The 22,739-nt window shown below is 31.5% G+C and overlaps 2 protein-coding genes and 1 long non-coding RNA gene across 3 annotated transcripts in view; 1 reads left to right on the top strand and 2 right to left on the bottom strand.

Moving 5' to 3' along the window:
• LOC127898719 (uncharacterized) overlaps positions 1–22,739 on the bottom strand; it is a 93,205-nt gene that overhangs the window by 47,736 nt on the left and 22,730 nt on the right. The window lies entirely within an intron of this gene.
• On the top strand, positions 8,124–11,026 carry LOC102626809 (heat shock 70 kDa protein 1). The gene is made up of 2 exons (XM_006480703.3): positions 8,124–8,473; positions 9,053–11,026. The coding sequence occupies exons 1-2, from the start codon at positions 8,260–8,262 to the stop codon at positions 10,780–10,782; spliced, it is 1,944 nt and encodes a 647-aa protein (XP_006480766.1). The 5' UTR covers positions 8,124–8,259; the 3' UTR covers positions 10,783–11,026.
• Positions 12,699–15,161, bottom strand: LOC102626507 (uncharacterized). The gene is made up of 2 exons (XM_006480702.4): positions 15,005–15,161; positions 12,699–14,381 (listed from the first exon to the last, which is right to left on the bottom strand). The coding sequence occupies exon 2, from the start codon at positions 14,344–14,346 to the stop codon at positions 12,838–12,840; it is 1,509 nt and encodes a 502-aa protein (XP_006480765.1). The 5' UTR covers positions 14,347–14,381; positions 15,005–15,161; the 3' UTR covers positions 12,699–12,837.

Below are 22,739 nucleotides of genomic sequence, written 5' to 3'. Positions count from 1 at the left end.
GGCTAAGCTAAAATAATTTTATGGAATGTCTATATTGCCTAGTTGAAAGGGTGATTATGTTTAACTAAGACTTAGATAATCTTATTTAACCATCAGTCTTTCTCAAATTCGTGCATTATGTTGAAGCATAATTTTTATGCCATTATCTCTTCTAGTGCATATTTATTTGATTGGTCCAGTTCTTATAGTTCTTACGAAGCAAGTTTTGGTAGAACTTCTAACTAATGTCTAATTTTTGTTCAATAGCTAAATGAAATAAAGAGCACCATAAGCTCCAAAATTAAGATTTTAGCGCAAATATGAAGATATAATACTCATGCCGTCATTTTTGAATTTAGTATCATGATGGGAGATTTTACTCTGATAACAACTTGAGAAGTGGCTATTTTGAAGGTTCTTGAGACTGCTTTGGACACAAAATTGCGTAGATGTGGTATAAAAGTTGAGTCACATATTGAATCACGCAAAAAGACTTTAAAGATGCAATTTCAAACTGTACATGAGATGTTAACTGGACTTAGTTGCAACGATTTAGGTTAGGACCTAGACAAGAAAATTGTGACTATAGAGAGGGTAGTGTGGGATGTTTATATTCTTTTTTTAAGGCAGTGTAGGATGCTTATATTCATTTTTTTATATTACTTTGAATTGTTTATATTTGGGTCCGTTTTTGTTTGTTAGATACGGTATAACGTATTCTGTATTTGTTTAGATGTTGACTACTGGCAACTTGTATAGCTGGAATCTTTTGTTAAAATACCTTTTACTTTTCTTCCTTGAATTGATTGTCATTGTTTAGTTAATGTGAACTGTACATGGGATGTTCCATTGTTGTAATCACTGGATGTAAAATGAGAAATTTGTATATGTGAATCTGTATATTTGGTATCAAATGCTACCATTGAGAAATGATTATGTATTGCGTGCATGAGTTAAAAAGGAAGAAAGGATTTGAATTGTTTATCCTTATGCATAAATATGTGAACTATGATTGTGAAGTAAAAAATGAGTGTCTGGAAATGCACCTCAGATTTGGACATTGGTATAAATGAATGATTTTATTTTTTTAACTTAATTATTATTTGTTGTAGATTGTTATTATAAGTTCGATGCATTTAAATAATTGCAAAGTAATAAAAGGTAGTCAATTTCAAGCATAAAACATTCTCATTTTACGAGGATTTGTGTTTGATTTATGGTAAAAATAATTCAACTAGAGAAAATGCAAATGTCGCTACAGATGCTATAGAGAAAATTGAGAGGATAAGAGTGAGCACAGAAGTTGAAGAAGAGAGTTTGAATTTTGAGGGTGTGCAAGATGATTTGGATGATAGTATGTCTATTCAATATGCTCCAAAAAAGCAACCAACAACTTCAAATAGCTCATTAAGAAAAAATAGAAGAATTGAAGATTTAGAACAGAGTGGAGAGCCATTTAAAGAGCTAACAACTCTTTGTCACAAAAATGAAATAAACTTCTAGTTGCTTGAGTCGAGCTTGAGGGCAAGAAATTAATGACAAACAAGTAGGATTGGTTAGTGAGTTGAAGAAGATTGGTGGTCTTGCAATGGTAGAATGCCTTAGAGACAACCCAGGCTAGCTCTTTAAAAGTAATCACGTTTGGCCATTGTTACGATTTCAGGTTAGATTATTAACTGATTTTCAAGTTTTGTATGAATATCACATGACTTTTAAGTGATCATATGTTTATTTTCACTTCAAGCCAAATCCAAAATACTTTCTTTTGTTTCTATGTAATTTTTGAAATGCTTTTCGATACATGACGCAATGTAAGTGGTTATATATTTTGACACTGACAGGTTCAAAAGCCATAATGCTCAAACAACAACACCAAGAACAAAGTCTTAATACAATATTATTGCATCATTTATTATATTTGAGGAGCTAGTCTGGGTTGGTGAATGTTGTTGATTGGCCAATGATACAGGTTGATGCGTTGCTTAATATTTTCATCATAAAACATTTTTTTTTTAGGAACATAGTAAAGTATCCATGAACACAAAATATCAAACTACATTCAAATTCTGCACCAGGAGAAAGAATAATACTAGATAAGAAAATACATAATCAGATGTAATAATTCCTCTAAATATTTTGCGAGAAATGTCAAATGAATTATGTGTTCTCGTCAATGCTAATAGATTTGAATCCACCTTCTATAACAAAAGATTGATTTTTGAGTCATTGTGTTTGGTAGGGTTCATTTTTTATTTTTGGGTACAAATCTCATATATAAATTGATTAAATTCATATAGAATTTGGATTATATTGATTTGACCTTGTGCTGTATAAGTACAAATACAAAGTTTTGAATTGATGTAATTGAATAAGTAAATTAAAATTTAATTGAATTAATAAGTAAATTAAAATTTGACATACAATCTATAAATACATGATTAGTGTTAAAATTTATATGTTCATTAAGGGATAAAAATGTTATTTTGTGCTTATATTATACTTTACATCTGTAATTATGTAACATATTGTGAATTTCTAAATATTTTTCTAAATATTTGATTTTTTGTATTTTTGTGTGTTTATTAGGTAAAAATAATAATTTCACGCAATTTGAGGCTCTAATTAGTGTTATAAATTTTATGTTTATTAAGGGGTAAAAATTTCATTTTGTGCTATTAATGTAATTTATATTTGTAATTGTGTAACATATTGTGAATTTTTAATTATTTTTCTAAGTATTTGATTTTGTGTATTGTTGTGTGTTTATTATGTAAAAATAATAATTTCATACAATTTGAGGCTCCAAACAAATGTATGGATGTCAAATTTGAATTCTAGAAGTCCAAGAAAATATGTCATTGTCGAGGATGATCCGAGACTTTTATTGTAAATTTTTAAGTTTTTACCAAGGTAAATGTGGTAATAGTAAAATTATAAGTTTTTATCATGTTAAATATGGTAATTGTTAGTGGAATGTGTTGGATGTGCTTAAGTGGATTAAGTTATGTTTATATTTTATTAGTGGGACAAATGTAAGGTTAACATGTAATTAGTTTTATTTATTTGTGTGGTGTGGATTAATTATATATTAGTATAAGTAGAGAAGGGGGAACACACCTCTCCACACATTCTCTTCTCTTCTTTTCCCTCAAATTCTTCTTCTCATCTCTCTTTGTAATATATTTTCAATAAATAAAATTAGTTTTATTTCAATTTTCAAATACCATTTTTTTAATTATGTGTTTTTCAATTTAATAATTTCTTTTATTTCAAATATGTTTAGGTAAATATTAGTAGTTAGGGTGAAGTGAAACTCTTAGTAGAAAAATATGATTTAATCAAATTCTATTTTTAATTGTAAAAATTGAATTATTTTCTATTTAATTTTATCCATATTTTATATTTTGAAATTTTGATTTATTGTAGACAAAAATGGGAGTTTGACACAATGAATTCTTAATATCTTAGTATAAAATATGGTAAAATGGTATTTTGACTTATTGTAGACAAGTTGAGTTTTGGCACATTAAGTTCTTAATCCATAAAAAAATTAATGGGAAAATTATTTTAATTTATACAATTAATCTTTTGGGAAATAAAAAAAAGAATTTGTTAAATGGTATTTATTATTAGGAGTGGATCCATAACCCTAACTAATTTAATTTCATATTTTTCCTTAAATTAAATTGCATATTTTTAATTTTATTTTTTTGATAAACTTAAATAAACAAATTAAATCATTTATCTGTGGATCGATCTCAGACTTACTGAGTTATAATATAACACTCTTACACTTGGGAGTTAGAAATCACTTTTAAGTCTTGTCATGCTCCAAACAAATGTACAAATGTCAAATTTGAATTCCGGAAGTCCGAGAAAATAGGTCATTGTTGAGGAGGATTTGAGATTTTTGTTATAAAATTATAAGTTTTTAACATGTTAGGTGTGGTAATTGTTAGTGGAATGAGTTGGGTATGCTTGAATGGATTAAGTTAGGTTTATATTTTATTACTGGAACAAATGTATGACTAAGATATAATTAGTTTTATTTATTTGTGTGGTGTGGATTTTGTTTGTCACGATAGTAGTAAAGTAACCAATCTAAGTAGTGCATCTGTGTCAGTACGGGTGGGCAAATTTTGGTTCGGACCAGGTTTGAATTAACCTGATCGGATTTCGGGTCAATTGGGTTGGAAAAAATATAACCCGAACTTAACTCGAACATGAGATCCAATCCGAACGATCAATTGAAGATTTGTGCTTGTTTTCGCATTGATTTTTTTTTTCAGATTTTCAAATTAGATTGGGTTTGAATCGATCTGATCCGATCGAGTTAGAGTCTTCATTTGAATCTTATTTGAACCCAAATTTTTCAGATCGGATCGGTTCGGGTTAGGTCATTTGCCCACCCTTATGTGTCAGTGTGTGGATTTCATCCCAATTCCTATAAATCGAAAGCACTCTCCTTCAATTATTTAGTCTTTCAACATCGATTCATAAATTGTAAATCTAGCTTATTCTAATTTTCAATTATTTTGATTGCTCTATTATCTAATTTTAATACATATTCATATTTGTTCTTTGTGTTGTATTATATGAATATTTTTGCTATTATTATAAGATTTTTTAAGAACAAATTAAGTAATAATTTAGTTGTGTACATTGAAAAAGATTTTTTTTTATTATATTGCTAATGAGATTGTCTTAAATCATTTTCAAAACATGAAATATTATCAAGGATTCTTTGGCAAGGACAATTATAATACAGAAATTTATTATCAATAAATATTATAGTTGTTATATTATAAATTACTATCTGGATTTTCAAAATTATATTGTATTTTAAATTGGGTGCTGATGAGTGCATCTTATGTAGCATTATTGCACGCATTATAGGTTTCTATTTGGAGTTGTTGGACCAACACAACTCTCTAAATAAAAACTTACCACTCACTCATACAATCACGCACCTAATCATGGATGATTTTAAATATACCCCAACTCGATCAAAATCCTAGCTACGTCCTTGCATGCACACAGCTTGGTCCCTCGTCATATTAGAAGAAGCAATTAAACAAGACATGTATCTGAACTCCCACAAGATATTGTCACATGGTGTATGAAGCAAAATGTAAAGGACTCCAAATTTTTGAACTTCAACAAGAAAATTGCCAAATTGACCTTACTTAGGAAGGAGATTGGCCAACAAAATCGAGCCACATTTCTGGATGGACCAAAGACACTCTCTAGGATATTTTGGTATAAAAGATCAAGATAAACCTAAGAGCAAGATAATTCACCTTCTAATGTCTACCTTTTTTTTCCCCTCAGTACTTCCATGATCATCTTAAAAGCTCAAGGATTTTCCAAAATCTCTTAAAAAACAATCCTTAATATTCCAGTTTGTATTTCTAGAGAGCCAAAAAATGAGCCAAAGTTTCATTAATATTTTGTTGGATTTATTTTTCACATATTGTGGACTAGTATAAATCATTTTAATTATTTTTATATTTTACTACATTAATACGTGATTAATATCAAATCTTAAGAAGTGATTTTGATAGAGGAGCAATTTGATAAACTCACTTATTAAAAGATCAAATATTATATTAATGAGTCTAATTCTATTACACTCTACATAATAGTATAATATGGACAAATATAATCTTTAATTGTGTAATTTTAACTTATAATGGGATGGACATTTTTTTACAAACACATGAGAGATTCCCACATTTAGTAACAGTATTTAAATGACTCTCGTTCATTAGAAGCTCACTATTCATAGAATTGGTACTTGGCCAAGAGCGTAGAGCACTGTCTCTCTCCCCCTCTCTCTCATTTTGCTGGTTGTGTGCAGATTGTTGAACAACTTGAAGGAAGCAAGTTGCAGGGGCTTGGATCATGTCATTATCAGCTAGTAGAAGCTTCACAGTAAGCTTAAAAGCTTAGAATCATGGCCAATCAATGTAAAATCTTGAATTTCTCTCTAAAGCATGTTTTTATTTAGAAACACAAGTTAAGTATTTAAAATTTATTCATCATATCGAAAACACAGTAGCAAGATAATTTTGTTTTAATTAGTATGCACTCCATTCCTCTAACCCTAAATTAAACTTGTGCAAATATTTTATCTTGAACATTATTTCACTACTTGGAAGTCTTGGACAATTGCGGCTCAAATAAAAATAATAGGTGGGGTCCATTTCATATGGGCCCAATTTAAAACTCTTAATTGTTTTGGGTAATTGAGGAATTAATGGAACATAAAATAGGTACCCAAATACCCAAAAGTCCAAAATGTTTGTTAATTATGAAATTATTACAAAAATTTAGAGTTTGATAATATTTCATCTGATATTATTAAGACAAATGAAGCCTTGGAATTGTAAAGAGAACATAGAAAAGAGAGACGGAAGAAGACAATGGAGTGACCTTGGTTTGGAGATTCGGATTTCAATTTTCAAATAGATAACTGGAAGGCTATTTTAACTCTGTCTTCTACCATATTTGGAGAATAAATTTTTTACATTGTGCTCTACATTTTTATAATGTGTTTATTTTTTGGATTGGGGAATTGGAATTCCGAATCAGAATTATTGACTGCGTTTACCTTCTAAAATAAAGTCGAGATTCAGAATTAGAATCATGGAGCCCACCTCAATTTGAAAATGGGAAACAAGAGATGGATTCGGTGGTGGGAATGAATTTTCCATTGCCACCAATAACCATTTTGCCCCCTACAAAATAAAAAATACCCATTTTGTTCTTGATTATAATTAATTAATATAATAATTATTAATAATTAATATATTAATATATTTATTAACGATAATTATAAATAATCACTATAATTAAAATATAACACAATAATTATGACAATAGTTTATTAAATACTTTTTAGTAATTTGTTACAATCTTTCATTTTGATTCTGATTCTTATAGTTCAAATAAACAACTTATTCTAATTTTTATTTCTCATTCACATTCCTAATTATTTGGATTCCAGTCTATTCTAATTTCAGTTTAGTAAACACACCATTAGTGGTATGGATTTGCAAAATAGTATTTCTTTAGTGAATATTTGTGATACCTGTCTGTTTGGTTATGTGTTGTCTTATTGATCCAATAATGATAAGGTTCCTTACATAGTTGGCCTCTAGTGTTATTTAGGGGGTATCTTGTTGTGACCCCATTAATTATATAATCAAAAGTTATATTAGACTATGGTCTCATGGATTTTTCTTATTTGAGTCTTCTATGTACAAACTTTTGTTTCTTGTGGTGGTTTATTGCCTTGTCGAGTTGATTTAGTTTCTATTTATTTATTTATAGTATACATACAAAAATAAGAAAAGAGAAATTTGTGCTTACCTTACAGCAGCTTGTATGGTTGCTTTCCCAATAACACTAATTAACATGAAACAATTATACTGAAATAAACACCTATATTTTCATAATATTTTAATGTATTAGTCTTTTTTTTTTTTTAAAAGTTGTCTCTTGACAAAATTACTAAAAAATAGTAGTCTCTTGACAAAATTAGTAGAAAATGGTTTTAAATACAAACGACGAGGCCAGGTTAACCTTATTGGAATCACCATCAAATTCGAGTAATTAATCCTGTCTTTTTCATCATTTTCGTTTCAAAGAAAAAGAGAACCAAAATGAGAGCCAATTTCGCGGCACGTGCACCGTCCGTGTCTTTTACTGCTTTCGGCGAGCACAGTCCTGTCGGGAAAGAAAAAGAAAGTTCATTGATTCCGTTCACTTTCAAGAATCTTTTGTTTGCACGACTCGAATCCAGCGGTGTCCAGCTAGCCAATGAGAACGCGCATTAACAAATTCCCTTCTCTTCCCAAAAGCACCCCGAGATTCGATGTATCATCTTACGGTCCAGATTAAATCTAGACCAACGGTCTTACGACCGCGGAATATAAAACGGGACCCATTCTGTTAACAAGCTGACATGGCAGAAATCTATTGGCATAGCAAGACCAAAAATAACAAAAATATCAATGCGAAAAAGAAGGAAACAATCTAGCACCGTCAATGTTTCCTTAGATCTGACGGTTTCCGAGACTCTAGGGGTTCGAACATTCTGGAATTCTAACCCTAAGCTTATAAAAACCGGCTCTTCTTCACTTTGTCCGCCACTTGAAACCCTAGCTCTCTGTAGTTTTCTGTTTTCTAGATTTGCTTTTTTTGTTTTTTTGTTTTTTTGTTTTCGCCCTCCTTTGAATTCTTCTTCGTCGACATAACAAAGAGAAAGCTGTAGGCATGGCTGGTAAAGGAGAAGGTCCAGCAATCGGCATTGACTTGGGCACGACTTACTCGTGCGTTGGTGTGTGGCAACACGACCGTGTCGAGATCATCGCTAATGATCAAGGTAACAGAACGACACCGTCTTACGTTGCCTTTACCGATTCTGAGCGTTTGATTGGTGATGCCGCTAAGAACCAGGTCGCCATGAATCCTATCAATACCGTCTTTGGTAAGAATTCAAACTCAGCTCCGTTGACTTTATTTTTTTATTTTAAGATTTACTGCTTAATCTTGTTTTGTTTAGATCTGATGATGTGTAGTTTAGATCTGTGACCTTGATTTGTAGATCTTCAGTTGTTATATTTATAGAAATTTGAATATTTAAAGGTTAGAGTGCTAGATTTATACTATGTTAAGCTACTAAGAACTAGATCTCATGTCTTACAGAATAAGATGCTATGTTCAACTGAATGATGGACGTATAAAATTTGAATTTTTTTTAAAATTTACTTGAAGGCTGCAAGTTATTTGTTTATTAATTTTACATATGATAGCTTGTTTAATTAATGTCACAAATAGAAGTAGCTGTTAATGAAGCAATGTATTATGCCATATTGATTTATGACCAGAAAGAATCTCGTCTTGAATGAATTATTTGATTAAAATTTAGTGCTTCATGGTATTTTAAATTTTTGGTTGAGTGTTCTCTGCTCGTATCAATCTTGCTGTTTGAATGTAATTAAGAGTATTGTAGTTTTATGGTCTCTTTATATTGTTTAGTTGAGCTAATTGATTATTCTTTCAACAGATGCAAAGAGGTTGATTGGTCGTAGATTCAGTGACGCAACTGTCCAGAGTGACACTAAGTTGTGGCCATTCAAGGTTATAGCTGGTGCTGGTGATAAGCCTATGATTGTGGTCACATACAAGGGTGAAGAGAAACAATTCGCTGCAGAAGAGATCTCTTCCATGGTTCTCATTAAGATGCGTGAAATTGCTGAGGCCTACCTGGGATCTACAGTCAAGAATGCAGTGGTCACTGTCCCTGCTTACTTCAATGACTCTCAGCGTCAGGCTACTAAGGATGCCGGTGTTATCGCCGGTCTTAATGTCATGCGTATCATCAATGAGCCCACAGCTGCAGCCATTGCCTATGGTCTTGACAAGAAGGCTACAAGTGTCGGCGAGAAGAACGTCTTGATCTTTGATCTTGGTGGTGGTACTTTTGATGTGTCTCTTCTTACCATTGAAGAGGGTATCTTTGAAGTTAAAGCCACAGCTGGTGATACCCATCTTGGTGGTGAGGATTTTGATAACAGAATGGTTAACCACTTTGTGCAAGAGTTCAAAAGAAAGCACAAGAAGGACATTAGTGGTAACCCCAGAGCTCTAAGGAGGTTGAGAACTTCCTGTGAAAGAGCTAAGAGGACTCTCTCATCAACCGCCCAGACCACCATTGAGATTGACTCGCTTTACGAGGGTATTGACTTCTACTCCCCCATCACCCGTGCCAGATTTGAGGAACTTAACATGGATCTGTTCAGAAAATGCATGGAGCCAGTTGAGAAGTGTTTGAGGGATGCCAAGATGGACAAGAGCTCAGTCCATGATGTTGTTCTTGTCGGAGGATCTACTAGGATTCCCAAAGTCCAGCAGCTTTTGCAAGATTTCTTTAATGGGAAGGAGCTTTGCAAGAGCATCAACCCCGATGAGGCTGTTGCCTATGGTGCTGCTGTGCAAGCTGCTATCTTGAGTGGTGAGGGTAATGAGAAGGTGCAGGATCTTCTGCTATTGGATGTCACACCTCTCTCCCTTGGTTTGGAGACTGCTGGTGGTGTCATGACTGTGTTGATTCCAAGGAACACAACCATTCCCACCAAGAAGGAGCAGGTCTTCTCAACTTACTCTGACAACCAACCTGGTGTGTTGATCCAAGTCTATGAAGGCGAAAGGACAAGAACCAGGGACAATAACTTGTTGGGTAAATTTGAGCTCTCTGGTATTCCCCCAGCTCCTAGGGGTGTTCCTCAAATCACTGTGTGCTTCGACATCGATGCCAATGGTATCCTGAACGTGTCTGCCGAGGACAAGACCACTGGTCAAAAGAACAAGATCACCATCACTAATGACAAAGGAAGACTTTCAAAGGATGAAATTGAGAAGATGGTTCAAGAGGCGGAGAAATACAAGTCTGAAGATGAAGAGCACAAGAAGAAGGTTGAGGCAAAGAATGCCTTGGAGAACTATGCATACAACATGAGGAACACAGTGAAGGACGAGAAGATTGGTTCCAAGCTTGCACCAGCGGATAAGAAGAAGATTGAAGATGCGATCGACCAGGCCATCCAATGGTTGGACAGCAACCAGCTTGCAGAGGCTGATGAGTTTGAGGACAAGATGAAGGAATTGGAGAGCATCTGCAACCCCATCATTGCAAAGATGTACCAGGGTGCCGGTGGTGACATGGGTGGTGCCATGGATGACGATGTTCCTGCTGGTGGTAGCGGTGCTGGCCCCAAGATTGAGGAGGTCGACTAAGCAGCTCTCGTTTTCTGCTGGCTTTTGTCTGTTGAGGGTTAAGTTGGTAGGGTGATTAGATGTTTCGGAATTTTAATTTTATTTTCATGTTTTGACTTTTGGGTTTTGATTGATCTTTTACAAGTCTGTTCAAAGCCCATTGCAAGTGTTCTCTATGTTTTCTCAATATACTTTTTTTCATCTATTGCGGACATATATATTGTTGGACGCAGGGACTAGAACAACCCTGCTTGCTTATTCAATACTTTGAAACTTTTCTTACTAATTTATATTTAACTGCATGAACTCTCCGACCCAAGTATGAGAATGGACGTGTAACGGTACGACGACAAAAATTTTTCATCTCTGTATATTATTACAGAAGCTGGCAATTTGACAAGATCAATTTATCTGATGCAACATAATACGAATAGACTAATGAGTATAAATTTGTTTTTTTTTTTTTTTAGGGTAGGATTTGTCGACGTGAAAATATTAAATAAGTTACGTCTTGATTAATATAAATTTGCCGTGATAACCGTTTTATCAACTCCAATAGCCACCGCCACAGTTTTGATAATGAGTGCCTTGTTGAATAAACTCGCAATGCTAATATTAAAATTTAAAATTTATAATAATTATTAATTGGTTTTGATATTTGAAGCCTTTTTTCGCTGAAATGGCGTCCCAAACAGACCAGTATATAATATAGAAAGTCTATAGGACAAGAGCCCAGCTTTGAGCGTTCAACGCTTTACATTTTTTGGTGGCTTTTTCTTCATTCTTATTCCTCCTTATCACAATGTGATTTCTTTATTATGAAGATAATGTGTTGCGCTTATACGCTAGCCAGTCCATGACTCAAAATCTTCACGCAACTCCCTTCCCAACTTCTATTTTCAACAACTTTGTATGACTTTTTCTTTCAACCGACCAAAAAAATCAAAAGAAAAAAGCCCTGTAATCTCAAAACGATACAAACTACAAACACATTTCACTTTCTGCCTTCTTTTTTGCTAAAATCTCACATTTTCAAAAAGCACCCAAGAACGCTGTGGTTTTACTCCAAAAAAACTACGAGCCTTCAATTTATAAAATTAGACAATTCAATTTTTTTTAAAAAAAAAAAAGAAAGAAAAAAAAAGATTCTCTTATATGCTAATCAAAATATAGTTATCCAAGTCAAAGGAAAAACAATCCAAGAAAAAAAATTAAAAATTGAATTGAAAAATTTACCTATTAAACTTTACGATTTTTATATATTTTTAGTGTAGCCTATTAAACTTTACGATTCATAGCCCCCATTGTCGGCTCTTCAAATTTGTAAACAAATTTTATATTATAACCTAATTAAGCCTGCCTAATACTTTTTTCATCACAACCCCCGACAAATGAAAACTCAACTTCTGCCTACCGATGGATTGACGTAATCACATTCTATTACGTACATTTCTATCGAAGGATAAAGAAAAATCCCGGGTCGCAAATAATTCCAAGCCGTGTGAATCAAACTACGCTTTAATTCTCGAATCCACCGCGTTCGAGCAAAAATAGAGAGGACCCATCACGCGGAAGATTTTAGGAAAATAAATAAAAAAATAAGAAGGCGATATACAATTAATTACACGTAATTGCCATGAACAACATTCAAACGGACGCCAACCTTGACCCACCCCCCAACTCAGCCCTTTGACTTTGATTCCAAGACAATCTCATTTCCATTCCAATTCCCAAACTTCATACATCACGACTGACGTTTACAACCCACTTCACAGTCCCCATTTGTATATGATTTGTGCAGAGAAGTGAAAGAAGCAAAAATACTGAAGATGTAATGGTTTCATATACATGAATACAATCCATACAAGTTCAAAAGTGAATTATAATTACAGTCAAAAAGGCTAAGAGGACGCTGGAAGCAGAACCATAAGAATTAGTGAGCCAAAAAAATTGAATAATAGATATGTGAGACGCACGCTTTGTTCATAGATTACACTGTATGGTACAAAATGTCAGTAAAAACAATGAAGCACCAACTAATGCAACCACCCTTACTAATCTAATTAAACGCCTGTTTCAGGTCAACATCAGATCATTTCCACCGAGATGAGGCCGAAGGCAAACGCGAACCTCATGCTCTTCTGGTCCCACCCGAAGCTTCGGCACCATAATCTCAAGCACCGAACCCGAACCATCGTAATATGCCTCTATGTTTGCATCTTCAGGAATTCGGGTTGAAAGTGGGATTTCTCGGATGAACTCCCCAGGAGGGCAGTGTTCAGATGCTGGATCAGTAAGTTTGAATGTTCTATCATGCCTTTTGATAAATGGCATGCCAGACGTGCTCACGCAAGAAACTTTTATGATACCCTGAGTCAGGGTATTCCTCCAAGAAACTTTCACCCTCTGAAGATCCACAAAGGGCAAGCTGATGATAATCAAATAACCTTCTTCATCTTCATATATTGCCTTTGCAGCAGTAGAAGGCCCGTAAACATTTTTCATCACTCCACTAAAGTCATTCAACCAGTGGGGCGGCTCATAAGGGTGTATTTCCATATCTGCAATCCGATCAGAGGGTTGATTAACAGCCAAATAACATTCGTCATCATTCCCATGAGGAAAAAAGTCCTTCTTCCTTTTGCTGCTAGGAGATAGGTCCATGGCAACACCATTGCTGTGGCTGGATGGCTGAGTTGACAAATTAAGACCAGAGCCATTAAGCAGCTTCTTTGATTGGGAATTTGAAGCACTCTTGATTGGAGGAGGAGGCCTCTCAAGCTCAAAGTCAGTGTTTGGAAGGTTTCTCCATGAACTGAAATCACTAGCTTCAGGTGGAATTGTGAAATTCAGATCTCTGCCAGTGAGTTCCATCCACCTCTTCCGCTCTTCCTCATCGAGAACCATGAGATTGGGGGACGAAACCACCTCAATCCCATGCACACACTGTGGGTTCGAAAGCCCTCTATAATGCTTGCGTTGCATTCGGTGAGATCGAACAAATCCCTTATCCACACTAAATGGAAATGGACGCTCGCCTTGACGAGAATGCCCATTCATATAACTCCGTAACTGCATCTTACCCAATGCATTCTCGGGCCTCTCCTTGAAAACCCACATGTATATATTCTCCATGTCATGCTGAACCATAAAAACATCAAGCTTGAGATCAGATTTATCAAATCCAGAAACACCATTGCTATCCCTGATAATCTTAGCCTTTGATTTCTCATTCAAAGCAGGCTTAAAATAGAAACTGAAGAAAAACCAGGCACCCCAAATACTATCAACCCGCTTAGCACATTTCCGCCCAACTTTGGGGATATTCAGGTAAGATTCAGGCTCATAACCTTGAGAACTGAGCCCCACATCTAAAATATCACACGTATCCAAATTCCATGACTGTGGGGGAGGGCTACGCTCAGCTGACAAGGGCAAATTGATATCAGGTGGACGAGGAAGAATAACTTGGCGATTCATTTCCAAATCCAATTCGTCATGAGAGGAGGCACTTGAATCCATGGATAAGAGAGTAGATGGGTGATGATTCTCCATTGACAAGGCAGTGAGAAAAGAATCTCCCATAATTCAGCGCGATTCCTGGGTGGGTTTTGTTGTTGCTGATAGGTTGAACAACATTTCCATAGTTTCCGCCAAGAAACAAATTCAAGAAATAAACCTTATAAACACCTTCATCATAATCATTATCTATCAATCTCCACAATATCTCCCCTCCATCAAAACCCTAAATTGTTCCTCAATCATATAACATTTTCCCCACACACCCACAAAATCAACTATTGCTCAATTTAACCCCAACTAACTAAAATACAACAATAAAAAAAATTACAATTCCCCAAAATAAAAAGACCTTTGATAAGAAATATTAATTCTTATTCAAACAAGAACACAAAAAATTAAAAAATTAAAAAAAAAAAGAGAAAAAGAAAGAAAAACAAAAACCTCTTCAATCTCTACTAAAGGAGAGAGAAAGAGAGATTTAACGAGACGCTAAAGAAAAACTATATCTAACCCTAAACCCATAATTCCTTGAAATCCTCCAAACACAGGTGGGAAACACTGGATTAAATCCATAAAAAAAAGATAAATAAAACTATTCTTTTGTCTTTGGTTTACATCTATTTCACCCCAAGAAAAAATATATGTCTATTTAAAAAAACTGTAAAAAGAAAAAGAAAAAGAAAGAAAAAAAGTAAAGTATAAGGGATCTTAAAAGAGTTACCTTTTAGGGTACGCATCGAGGAAGGGAGCTTCATGGAGGATGATGATGCTCATCTTCATCATATCATCAACCACAGTTGTTATGTTCCCACTGCTCCGTCAAAATGTGTGATATGTGGAAATGTGAATGGAAGAAAGGAAACATAAATGTGAGCCACCGTCTAATTATACACAGGTTTTACAAGTAAAAGCCTACACTAGATAGCACCGATTTGATTCACCGTTAATTCACGGTGACGGTGCACATTTCTTTGTATGTGTGATCGAGTCAAGCTTTTGTGTCTTTTCAGGTCAATTCTCAACAGCAGCTCGGGGAATTAGATTTTCATTTTTTTATTTTCTGTAGAAATCATTTTAGGGTGGGGAATTCACTCATTATTTCTATAAACCCACCGTCCTTCTATAAAATATTTACAATAAATGCACATTATTTTTAATAAATGTAAATCAACAAAAATATTTGTATAATTAATCAATTAAGTCACTCTTATTTTCTTTTACTTAATTTTTTTGTTAACTATTGAGGTTGCTTCAATATAAGTTTTATTTAATAATTTTATCTTTATGACATAAAATGACTCAATTACCCAAAAAAAATATTTGTTCTTATATTTAATACTTTAAGTTCTTAATTTTATGACTTAGATTAATTTTTTAAATAAAGTCTAATAATTTTCAATATTTCGCACCTAAATGACATAAATTTGAGGGCTTAATAATTTACATGAGTATTATCTCATAAAGATGTTATGTTAGTTTAATTAAAAATTAATAATCATACTAATAAAGTAGAATTGACCATTTAGAAATAATGAATTTTGTGAAAAATAAAAAAATGTTGAAATTAAAGAATGATTTTTAGCACTTTTACCTTTTAAGGATAAAATAGTCAATTTAAATTTAGGCTATAGTAATCTTAGTTGTCAAATACAATTGTCAAACATAAAAAAAAAAAAAATCTAAGTGAAAACAATAAATTATGATATCACAAAAATAAATTAAGAATTTAAAAAAGATTTAATTAATTAATTTTTTAAAATTCTTCTTTAATTGAAATGTTTAAAAATAACGTGATTTTTATAATTATTTGTTAAGATGTGGGTTGGATTTACAGAACTTGTGAGGACGTAAATATCACCACCTATCATTTTTATCATTTTATGAATGAGTGATAACATTAATATCCCTGAGTTATTCTGATTTCTCAAAAGAAGATATATGATTTTTCCCATTCAATTAATAAGTATCTATTTTAGTATCTTCTGTAGAAATTGCCTTGGTTACTTTTGGATATTGTAACTTTTATTGAGGTTAATTTTCGATTACTCTCTTTGTGGAATTACAATTTTTAAATTTTTTGTAAACCTCAATTTTCATTTTTTTAAAGAAGATTAAAAAAAAATTCATCAATCCACCCTTATTTTTCTTTCTATCTATTGAACAAAAATGCGCGTAAGTTTAAATTTTAGATTTATAATAGTTTAAGAGGTATTTTGAAGATTGTCATTTTACGAAAGGGTAATCCAAGATCTAATCTTTTCATAATGATAATTAGGAATAGGCATGGTTTGATTTTTTTTACTGAATTGAGCTAAACCGAATAAATTTTACAAGAATCATGAACTGAATCAAACCAAACGAAAATTAGTTTGGTTCTAGTTCACTTTAGTTTTTTTTTTTTTAATTTTTTAACTTTTAAAATCTTATTTTTTTCTAATTATTCATATTTTAATTTGATTTTTTATTTAACTCATTAAATAGATAGGTTTTAGCTTCGTTTTAAACTGATTCTCAATTTTTTTGCCTACCCTTAATGACAATAAAAAAATAACTTAACAATAACAATATTTTAAATAGAAGTTTAAGAACTACTAAGGAAGTCCCTTTTTTCCTCAGTTATGAGATGAAGAGTTCAAATTCTCATAGAAAATCATACAATTTTGTTTTAAGATATACCACTCTTTGACAGGTATCATGTCATTTTCATATTTTAATTTTATTTGTAGTTTTTTTTTTTTTCTTCTTCTTATAGCAACAACTCTTGAAGGTGTTACAGTGACCTTTAGTAACGCCACTTATTATTTGGATTGGAAGGGTGTGCTAGTGCTGAAGTTGCATTTGACTCCAATGGTGGGTACTCAAGGTTCCAATGCCTGGGATAGGCATAGGGGTGGGCATAAACCCACAACCCATGAGTTTATCCAAACTCAAACCAAATTAAATGATTTGGGTTGGGTAAATCATTAAAATGGGTTAGATGTGGGTTTTACGTAGAAAATCATTTTATTATGGTTTGGGTATGGTTTACCCATGGATTATGGACAAAACTCCAACACTTAAAATTTCAAATGAAATAAATGAAAACAAAATAAATTAACACAAATAAGTGAAAGACCACCATTAAATTTTTTACAGCGTGATCAATTGTCAACAATTAGAAAATGAAAATAACAGTAAAAATAAATTAAAATTAAATAAATATTGTTGTAAATAACATAAATTTTTTTTCTTATTTACAAAAATAATTCCTCCCATATGGAAAGATCATCATAGAAAGAACATGAGACTCTACTAATGTCAATAATAACTCGGCTTGGACTGGGTCCGATATGCTAGATGGCGGCTAATTTTTGGTCAATAATTGAATGTAATGCCCATATTAAGTATTAAAACAAGAAATATATATTTTGATATGAGCAGAAAAATTAATAATAAAATTTTTTCTTGTAATTATTTATTTTGTGAATATTTTCTTATAATAAATATTTTGTAATATTTTAAAATTAAATGTAAAAAGTATAGGTAAAATATTTTATTATTTATCTTATAATAAATTTTTATTTGTCAATCAAGTTTTCTTATAATAATTTTTTTATCATTTGACTAATAATTTTCTTATATATTTATTATAAGAAAATTTTCACAAAATAAATAAGTATAAAAAAATTTTATTATTAATTTTTTTGTTCATATCAAAACATATATTTCTTATTTTTAATGCTTTATTTTTTATTTAGATTCTATTCATGTGATTTATTTAATTTAGAATAAATATAAATAAAAGAGTAGTTGAAAATAAGGGTAATATTGTAAACTTATACTATTAGAGGAGTTTTTGGCCATTATAAAAGCAGAAGGGGGAAAAATAATATATGTTGATTACTGTAGGGGGGAAACTGGCAATCTCCCTAAAATTAAATATATAAGTAGACAACATAACGCAAAACTACCAAAACGATAAATAAAAACAAATATTGCATAATTAAATAAATAACAAGTGGCAAAATTTATTATTAGATTGTTAATGTCATGTTTGTGAAAGTTTATTATTAAAGTGTACGTTCTTATTTATTGAGAAATAATAATATTTGTGATTAAACTTTATTTTGATTTTCTAGTATTCTTTAATTTAAGGATTAAGTTATTGTAAAATTTATAATTTTTATCCACTATATTTTTTATATTTTAATATCAATTTAATAATTAATAACAATTAATAATTATTATAATTTTGATATAATTAAATTTTATTAAAATAAAAATTATTTTGATAATAAAATTCAAACCAAACCCAAATGGTTTGGTTTGGTTTGGGTTAAAAATATTTGGGTTGGATCCAAATTTTTATGGTTTAGTTTGGGTTGACTTAAAATCCAACCCAAACCAACCCATGCCCACCCCTAGTCATAGGCACTCATCGTAGAGGTTTTATATATAAAGTTATAGAGAAATTAAAAAACAATAAAATATATATATAATTTTCAATGCAATATATTTTATCTTGTAATAAATTAATAGTATTGTGTTGTATTAATATATACTTTGGGATTTTCTTTTATCGATTTGAAAGTGGCCTTTCACCTATACAATAATTTGTGTGGGTTGACTAGGCCAGACCCAAAAAATTTCTCTAATTCTTTATTGGCTTTTAGTGTGCAGAGTTTGTTTTCTTTCAATTTTAAGGAATTCATAGTGAATGGAGTCAATGTGTATGATTTTAGGGATTGCCCTAATTGAGACTTAGTCTAAGACATTGTCATAAGTGTATTTGAGCTTGTTGTGACCTTTGATATAGTTTGACCAACTTTTCCCTTCTAATAGAATTTGATATTTTTATCTTTAAAAAAATAAGGAAAGATCTAATATGTCCCGTAAAAAACTCAATAGTAAAGATAAAAATCAGAATTGCACAAAAGCTAAGTTTAGGGGCCTATTTAGGATATAGATCAAGGGACGCAAATGTTATAATTAGTAGAGTTTAGTATTGTTGGAGAAGAATTGGTGTGGGCAGTCCCACCAGCTCAATTATTATGAGACTAATAGTGGAATCTACTAAACTTAATGTAAAAAATTAGTAGGTCCTAAAATAGGATCCGTTATTCTTTCACGTGGCAAAGTATCATTAGGTTGTCTCAACAGTTTAACACCTTTTTAAACTTTTTAGGATGAGTTGAGTTTTTTACCTTTCAATTTACAGTGCCGTAAATTCCACTCGTAAAATGATAATCTTAAAAATACTCCCAAACTATGGTAAGAACTCAACTTACTTCTATTCTTGTTTAAAAGATAAGAAAAAAAAATGAGGACGGATTAATGAAAATTATTTTATCTTCTTTTCAAAAATGGGGATAAGTTGACATTTACATTAATTTAGAGGAATTTAAAAAATTATCATTTTATGAGGGCGGTAATTCAAAATTAATTCCTATATTAGTTTCAAACCTGCAATCGTTGTTTTATGTTCAGATATCTCATTTCATTTTTTTTTTTAAAAAAAATCAAATTACATTTTAATTTCCAATATTTTAGTCATAAATCGAGAACACCCCTTAGCCTTAAGTGAGTGAGTGAGATTCGACCCAATAACCCAAAAGGACCATTTCCACATGCACTTATGTCCCAGCACTTGGTTTATTAAAATAGCGATGGCAGCTCCCTTTCATGCTTTAAGAAGAAAGTGTTGCCCATCAATTCATTGTTTGTTTTTGCATCTTTTTATTTTCTTTTTTCTATGGTGGGTCGTGGGTGTGGCGATCACTCTATAGTCTATACACACGCATGTATCACAATAAAAATGGATTTCACTTTGCTCCATATCTAAAACCCAAAAAAGATCTCCATCTCTCATTCTCTACTAGCAAAAGTGGGATTGCTTTTACCTGTGATGTTGTAGTAGTCCAAGTTAATTTATTAAATATGTTGGTTAGTGTTTAAGAGAGATGTTAACAGACACATGTGAACGTGAGACTTATACAAAAATTCTATCTAACGTTATTCGAAATGTCACATCAATTGCATCAAAAATTTTGTATCGGAGCCAACATTATTGCTGATTTGGGTTTAAAAAAAGGGAAAAAAAAGGTCTTGCGTACTTTCATTTTATACACTATAGCTCGTTGAATTTTTACTACGTGTCTTTGTCAATTAATTACGTTAAAATATATACAGATATGATAAAAAAATCTAATAAATGAGAGGTATACATTACAAGCACCGGAATTTTCTTTTTGGGGAGGGAAAAAAAGGTCTTCGTATGGGATTAAGATTTTCTCTTAATCTGATATCTTCTTAAATAAATATATATATGGTGATTGATTATTAATAAAATAAAATAATAAAATAATTAAGTCATATCCATACACTAATATTTAAAAATACATAATATAAGATCTTTAAAAATTTATAAGAACTCAAATTAGAAGAGAATCTTTTTCCATTGGCATGTATATGCATATGAAAGATGTTGAATTAATAATTTTCGTAATTGTTTTTTGTTTTAAATATTTTATCAGTGACAATGTCTCATTGGCGCATTTGGGACAAGCTGGAGATGACAACGCAGCTCTCTCACGTGCTTGACGCATGCGCCCTTTTTGCTATTAATTTTATTTTTATTTTAAATTATGGGGAACACCGACTGTACATATCAATCTTTATGGTTATAGCCACGGCCACGTTTTGATAATCAACCATAGATGAGGGACCAGACTTTTAATTTTAATTTTTTAATTTTTAATTTGAGGGACAAAATAAAACACTCTTTTCTCTATTATTTAGACAGTAGTTGGGAGTCATTCTTTCTTTATAAACAAATTAATGTTAAAAAATACAAATTCTTTGACAATTTGAATTACATAACAGTATTAGCTAGATAAAATACTAAAAGATCAAAATTCACATAATTTAATTTTATTATTTTATGTTTTCATTGAACCAATACTTTATTATACCACATTAATTTCTATAAAATCAGTTAATTTTATTGAGGTAATAAATGTTCGCACATTCATCACACAGGTGATAGTTGTTTAGAGAATACTCACACATGCGACAAAATACTATGTTTGACTATTGACTTTAATGGAATCAACTTTTTCGATTTGACATAATGTTTCTGTTCCCCTAACTTGGCTTTAATATTGTGATGATAAATATGCCCTTGGCTACTTATTATTTACAAGAATACCACACATTAAAAAGACCATTTTGTCCAAACAGTTGAATAATACTAGAAAATCGTCCTTAGTTGTCCAAATATTTGCAAGTTTACCAGCCATGAAAAGACCATTATGTCAAAAAAAATAAAATTGATATTTTGACCGTTGGAGACAAATTTCAAATGCATTTATAAATTGACAAACTCCCTATTCTAGAACTAAACCTCAAAACATTACAAACATAGCATGATCCCACAACAACCATTTTAAACACAAACACACATCTACAAAGTACAGCATTCAACAATGCCATCGACCTCAAGTTATTCAAGTAACATTAAACTCACCTCAAACAAAGATGAAGCGAATGGAGAGGTGTTATAATTTCCCAACGAAATATGCTTATGTGGCTTAAAGGCCATTAATAAAATCATTAGAATCAATAGCGAAGCTGAAAAGTTTAAATTACAACTATACAATGGCAGTGCCAAGAATTCAATCTAATAGAGGTTAAGTTTAAATAATAATAGTAATTTAAAAATGATCAAAAAATAAAGTAAAAATTCATTAATATATTCAATTCAGTACATTTATAATTGTTCTCGACGTGTTTTCATATGTTAAAAATATTTAAAAATAACCTTACCATCAAAATTACAAAATATATATATTTTTCTTTGTATACAATTGGTTTCTCCCATCCGATTTCGTTGACGATTTTTCACAAAATTCATAGTTGAAAATGTCCTTTGTTAAAAACAATACTAATGTCACAAATAGATAAATTAATAAATAATAATTTATCCTTTTTAGTATCAACTATTTTTCTTGCTAACTCACCAATCCTTTTTAATCCTGAAATTTGTCATCAGAACCCACATTTATAATATAAACATCATGTTGAAATTCAAGTGCTATAAGATTCAATGAAGAAAAATCAATTAGATAAAATTGAATAAGATTTGTTCTTTTACGTGAAAAGAGTTAATGCCCTAAAGATTTCAAAATAACAATATTTCTTTGTGTGTTACAGGCGTAAAAACAAATATCGAATATTTTAGTTATTTTTAAATTTTATTAGGGGCCTACATGATAAATCAAATTAAAAATGACAAATATCAAAATCGATTTGTGACTTTTGAAAAGCCAAGCTAGCTTTAATGTTGCATTGCCACTACACGTATGGCACTCTAACTAAAAAATTTGACTTTTTTTAATAGTGGACACCATACAAATATACAATGCAAAGAGGAGACTAGTTAGAACGGGAACAAGATGAAGGTCCTACAAGAATTAAAA

This window comes from Citrus sinensis, chromosome 6 (assembly GCF_022201045.2).
Source record: "Citrus sinensis cultivar Valencia sweet orange chromosome 6, DVS_A1.0, whole genome shotgun sequence".
Taxonomy (NCBI): domain Eukaryota; kingdom Viridiplantae; phylum Streptophyta; class Magnoliopsida; order Sapindales; family Rutaceae; genus Citrus; species Citrus sinensis.
The sequence above is the reverse complement of the archived record's forward strand: the minus strand, read 5'-3'. Positions and strand labels throughout refer to the sequence as shown.

Coding starts and splice junctions, on each gene's coding strand:
- LOC102626809 (XM_006480703.3), top strand. CDS start 8,260: ATGGCTGGTAAAGGAGAAGGTCCAGCAATCGGCATTGACTTGGGCACG. Junction 8,474..9,052: donor TCCTATCAATACCGTCTTTG/GTAAGAATTCAA, acceptor TTCTTTCAACAG/ATGCAAAGAGGTTGATTGGT.
- LOC102626507 (XM_006480702.4), bottom strand. CDS start 14,346: ATGGGAGATTCTTTTCTCACTGCCTTGTCAATGGAGAATCATCACCCA.